This window comes from Equus quagga, chromosome 7, assembly GCF_021613505.1.
Source record: "Equus quagga isolate Etosha38 chromosome 7, UCLA_HA_Equagga_1.0, whole genome shotgun sequence".
Classification (NCBI taxonomy): domain Eukaryota; kingdom Metazoa; phylum Chordata; class Mammalia; order Perissodactyla; family Equidae; genus Equus; species Equus quagga.
Window position 1 is genome coordinate 41,387,236 of NC_060273.1, and position 6,000 is coordinate 41,393,235.

A 6,000-nucleotide genomic window follows, 5' to 3' on the forward strand; every position below is an offset into this window, starting at 1 on the left:
ACAGAGATCCTCACAGTCTCCCGCCCACAGGGGGCTGCACGGACCAAATGGGTCGCTTCAAGTAAAGCACTAAGAACAGGCTGATTCCAGGCAGCCCCTGACGATGGAGCTCAACGACCCAGGATTCAGTCCAGCAGGCTGGGCGCCCAGCAGTTGCTGAGAGCTCTCTAAATGTTCCAAGGCTGTGAGGACCTCACGCCCAGACTGTGGGCAGGATCTCTCGCGGCCTGGGCCGCCCACAGGGTGCCTGCGAAGTCCTGGGGGCCGAGTCTGCAGGAGACCCAGCACCTGCGAAGTGTTGGCTGACGTCAAAGTGAGCTCAGGGGCTGAGGCCCAGAGCTGACATCCAAGCAAAAAGCACAGCACGATCACGTCCCCTTCAACTCACTGTAAGGGACTCTGGTGACCCCGTTAACGAGACCCCAAGCCAGCGTGAAAGCTGGCGGGCAACTGAGAAGCCAGATTTGAAATCCCACCTCAATCAGCCCTGGGAACTGTATGGGAGCAAATCAAACCCCACTGGCAAAAAATAAAAGTGAAAATAGTTTCAGTAATGCAAAGCACTTGTTTTGGAATATTAAATAACAAAAAAGAGTCACAGACCAAAGTTTTGGGAAAGCCTGTCAGCAAACAAAACACAGAACGTTGCCCGTGATGCCCCAATGGCAGCAGTCCTCCCACAACTTCCTCCTCGTCTGCAGGGATCCAAACCTTAGGACGCTCGAGTCAGGGGACCGAACGTCCATGGTTAGGCCAACAACGGGATGCCGGCTTTCTCACACTTAGCTGTTTGCAGAGTTATCAACACAGTGTTTCCCGAGAGCCATGGATACACGATTACGCTACACAGACAGCTGCCGATAGTAACAGTATTTATAGACAGCTATCGATCGATACGCAGTTTACTGTTTATAGACAGCTGTCGACACATAGTTATTGCAGTGTTTTGAGGAAAAGCACTTGATCTGTGACAAGGAAGCCACATCCTTATCTGCTCTGCCTCCAGCTGGAAGAAGCTGAGACAGCGCCCTGGTCAGCGCTGCTGCTCTCCCCTGGCGTCCACGCGGGGCCGCGCTCCTGGAGCTGCCCTCGCAGTCGGGTCTCTGGGGAGTGGCAACAGCACCTGTGGCAGGTGCAGGGCAGTGCTGGTGCCCACCTAGCGCCCTGCCCCCTCCTCCGCCCTCGGCAGAGCCCGATTCTGCTGTGCCCTCCCACCCCAGCTCCAGGAGGGGTCAGCGGTGCCCACGGTCACTCCACTCCACCTGGCCCCACGAGATGAGCGGACAGACTCAGGCTCCACGTGGGGAAGGTTCCCTCCGTCTCTGCGTGCGCCCCACTGGCAGCCTCGCTGCGCCTCAGGGACACAGCCTGAGGGTGAAGCCCGGGCAGCAGAGCTGAAGCGACATCCAGGCAGGGGTTGTGTCACCCCGGCCCTGGTATGTCCTCACCTGTCCCGGCCCCTAAAGCCCAGAGCGACTCTCTTCTGCCGCCTTCACACCATCCGCTCCGGGAAGCCTGCCTCCTGCTGAGAGGCTGCCATCATCCCGCAGCGCAGCCAGTCCGCTCCTCTCGCCCCCTGCCCACTCAGGTCGGACGGAGTGGGGGAAGCCGTGACAAGCGGTGAGAACCTCTAGCCTCTCCGTGTGATCAGAGAAGGCATCTCGACCCTCCCAGGCTGCCTGCCCACCGTGCTAACCCAGCAGAACTGTATCTGAGTCACACGAGGTGAATGTTACAGCTCACGAAACAAGTAACCGCCAATAAGCACAGGAAAGGTGCCCAATGTCACCAATGGTCAGGGAAATGCAAACCAAGCCGCAGGAGGCACCCTCACACCCACCAGGATGGCTATAAACAAACAAACAAACAAAAAACAGAATAACAAGTGTTGTAAGAATGCAGAGAAATCGGGACCCTTGTGCACTGCTGGTGGGAACGCAAAACGGTGCAGCTGCCGTGGGCGACACTGGTGGTTGCTCAATAAGCTGGACCTGGAGTTACCGCGGGACCCAGCAAGTCCACTCCTCGGTCCATGCCCAGGAGAAGTGAAGCAGGAACCCAAAGAGACACTGAACAGCCGTGTTCACAGCAGCTCCGCTCACAAGAGCCAAAGGTGGAAACAGCCCCAATGTCCATCGATGGGTGACGGCTAAACACCACGTGGTCCATCCACATGACGGACATTAGCAAGCCATAAAAAGCAATGAAGCACCAACACACGCCACAACGATGAACCTCGAACGGGGCCAGTCGAAGCAGATCACGTGTTGATTGCACTTACGTGAGCCGTCCCGAACACACCAGTTCCGAGGGACGGCAAGATCAGAGGTGACCAGAGGCTGGGGAGGGGGGATGGGATTTCCGGCTTAATGACTACAGAGTTTGTTTGGGATGATAAAAAAAGTTTTGGACTGTAGTGATGTTTGCACAACCTCGTGAATGTTCTTAATGCCACCGAACTGTATACTTAAAATGGTTAAAATGGCAAACTTAACGTTAAATATATTTTACAAGAAAACTTAAAAATTAATAACGTAACATATCAAAAACACAGAACACGCCAATGTTTCAACACAACAAACATACCATTCATGGGTGAATTGTATGGGATGTGAAGTGGAGCTCAATAAAGCCGTTTAAAAAAACAAAACAAAACGGACAAAGTGCCTGGGAAGGAAACCCAGTGTGCCTGTGGCTGGGAGGCAGGAGAGTGGTCCCCGATGTCACCAGACCTGGGCCAGGGACAAGCGCCAGCTGGGTCACACAGCCTCCAAACCCCCGGGGAAGTGAAGCAGACAGGAGGGGTTTCTGTGAGAACTAACGAGACAGTGCGTGGATGAGACATGGGAGAGGCTGGCGCACAGTGCTGCACGCGAGCGGCTAACGTTCCCACGACAGGCGAGCAGGCCACGCCACCTCTCATTGGTGTGCTTTACGGCCAGCGGGACGTGAAGCAGCCGGAGGTGGCTGAGGCAGGGGCCCTTTCTGACTGCTCTGGATGACTCCTGCCAGCACCCACTGGGCCTCTCACCCTGTGTGACCGTGAGCACGAGCTCCCCCTTGTGATCCGCACCCTTTGGGAGAACACTTGCACTCAGGGGCCTCGGCCCTGCTCCCGGCAGTTGGGGCTGGCCAAGGTTTATAAGCCAACTGTGGCCTCAGACCCACAACATGCCCCCCGAGCTGACTTCTGCCAACAAAAACCCCAGTATTCTGATCCCCATCTGTCTGTCCGTCCACCTCTCAGCGGGCCCCAAAGCCCAGCAGAACGAGTTACCCTCCAACCTGTCCTCTGCGGTTTGGGTCATGAACCACTGTGGCTTTTCAGCTAAATCTGCCTGATGGATGGGCACAGCGAAGACGCCTCTGCCAACCGTGGAGGACACGCAGTTTAGACATTGTTCCTAAGAGGAAATAGTCCCCTTCCACATTATTGCAATTAAGAATAACAAATACATTAAGACAATTCAGCTCTCCGTCAGCTTCTCAAAGACGTGAAGTAGGAGCGCCCAACGACTGGGAGCGATGAAAGGACGTTTGCGGTAACATGTAATACCTTTATAAAAAGGAAAAGGGGGCGAGCGAGTAGAAACTGCATGGGGCATGCCTCTGCTGGAGGGGGGACCGCCCGGAGGAGAAACTCCCCTTACCTGGGGGACGTCATCAAAGAGCCGCTGAGCAAAGTGCGGAAGCACGTCGTCCACCGACTTCCCGCTGCCGAACTGGATCACCGTGCCCGTGGCCTCGATGACGGCCACCCGCACCTTCCAGTGCTGGTGGGAGATGGTCTGCATCAGCGGGCTGATCAAAGACTCCGACTGCATGTGGAAGTGGTCTGCAGACAGGGGAGGCCACCAGTTACCCGGGCTGCTGTCCACAAGCCTCAGCCACGCCCAACCCCACGGGCTCCCGGAACAGGCCGCTGCGCCTCGGACCTTCCTTCCCCTCCCAGTGGGTCCCTGCTGCAAGCTGGCACACGGCTTAGCCCTGCCAGGCACAGCTCTGCACCTCCGGCCCCAGGAGAAGCACAAGAAGCGTGTGTGACCCAAAGGTTACCTCTATGACCCACAGGCTTGGGGAACCAGAGGGAAAAGGCTGGGGCTTGGCCCCACCTCAGCTGAAGATGGGCGCTGTGAGGGGAGCCCTGGGGCTGCTGCCTGAGAGGGACGCTGGCCAAAGGAAAAACCGAGCCCAAGGACGCTGTGTCTCCACACCCAGCAGCGCCCAGAGCCAGACACCCAGCACTAGTGCAGGGAGCCAGACCAGCACAGCTCAAGGCGACGCCACGCCACTTCCTACGGGTAAGGTCCCCAGGGAGAGCCAGGCTGACGCTCTGGTTTTGGAGTTCTGGCCTCAATGCTGCCGCTGAGACCCACAGACGGCTATTTCAGAGACCCCAGGTGAGCTCCTTAACCCCCAGGCAGGTCCTCACATCCAGGCAGGAGCTGGTCTACTCCAGCCTCGGGCCAGGGGAGGGAGGGAGGCGCCTCGCACAGCAGCGCTGGCGCAGGGGAGGAGGGCTGAGGTGGGGAGCCGCTTCAAGCAGGAGGAACAGCACTTCACTCAACAGTCAGTAAGCACTACTGCAGGCCGGCACTGAGCTGTATGCCCTGAGTACCAAGAGGCATGGTCCCGCCCTTCCAGAACTTAGACTCTAGTGAGGGAACAGGCCAAGGCTGGAAGGCAGGGGCTGTAGTCCATCTCGCAGCCGGTCCCTTTTTCTCCATCCCTTGTAGCAGACTGCCCCACTCAAGTCCAAGCCAACACCTAAACATGGATTATGGCCCCCGACTGGCTGCCTTATCTCCTCTGCTGCCACCTGGGTAGTCCATTCCCCACGAGCACAGACTCGTCTTTCATAAACCAGAACCGGAGTCTATCACACTCCTTGTCCGCACCCTCCACTGGCTCCCCTATTGCACTTAACACTGAATTCAAATCCATCGGCCCCCCCGCCTCACCCCTCCAGCCACCCTGGCCTCCCTCTTGCTCCTCACTGCCAAGCTTATTCCTCGAGGCTGGCTCCCTCTCGACCCCTGATCCTCAGCTTAAACGCTCCCTCCTCCTGGAAGCCCTCCCAAAAGGACTAAGAAGGTACCCCCTACCATCGCACGTCCCAGCCTGAGACAGCAAGGACAGGAAACTGGGGCAAGACCCTGCAGAACCGGCTACTTAGGAAAACGGAACATCCTGTTAAGACTAGGTTTTTAAAGCAATGGAGAATGGATTAAAAGGCAGCAAAAGAGAAGCAACCTGCCTCCCTTTAGGACAGCAGTCCGAGCCACAGAGAGAAGACAGGTGGACTCCGTGAGAAACGGGGACGAAAAGTGGTGAAAGATGGGAGTGGTGTTTCTCAGTGTGTTCCCTTAGCCACCCGGATTACAGCCCCCCCACCCCCCCGCGAGAGGCAGCTATCAGAACGCACCCCATCCCAGACACGCTTGAACACAATTTCATGGGTGGTCTCCGGAAGTCTGCATTTTGAGAACCACCGGATGGAAAAGAGCAGGGCGGCTGCGGGGGTCCAGGAGGGGACCACCAGCTCAGGGAGGGGCAGGGGCGGTCCGAGGCAGGGGGTGAGGAGGGGGACACCTGCGGTGGCGCGTGAGAAGGGGTCCAGAAGGGGACCACCCGCTCAGGGCCGGCCCGAGGCAGGCGGTGGGGAGATGCGGGCTAGGCGGGCAGCGAGCGTGGAGTGCGCGAGGGGGTCCAGGAGGAGACCACCGGCTCAGGGCCGGTCCGAGGTTGGGGGGCGGGGGGAGAAGGGGTGCGGGGCGGGCACCTGGGGTGGCGCGCGCCAGGCGGGCGGCGCACTCGCAGCTCTCGCGGCGCACGGCGGCGAAGGGGTCGAGCAGCGTGCAGCGCAGCACGCGCACCGCGTCGTCCAGGTAGGGCGCGAGCGCGGCGCCGCCCAGGCTCACGGCCAGGCCGAGCAGCTGCACGAGCGCCAGGCGCAGCTCCTCGCAGGCCTCGGGCGGGCGGCGCGCGGGCTCGGGGCCG

The 6,000-nt window shown here is 58.7% G+C and overlaps 1 protein-coding gene across 1 annotated transcript in view; it reads right to left on the reverse strand.

Annotated features, from left to right (window-relative positions):
• DNAAF5 (dynein axonemal assembly factor 5) overlaps window positions 1-6,000 on the reverse strand; it is a 48,387-nt gene that overhangs the window by 37,123 nt on the left and 5,264 nt on the right. Inside the window, exons 2-3 of the mRNA XM_046667755.1 lie at window positions 5,783-5,997; window positions 3,651-3,835 (exon numbers count right to left, since the gene is read on the reverse strand). Of these exons, the coding sequence (XP_046523711.1) occupies window positions 3,651-3,835; window positions 5,783-5,997 (400 nt within the window). The remainder of the gene's footprint in view (window positions 1-3,650; window positions 3,836-5,782; window positions 5,998-6,000) is intronic.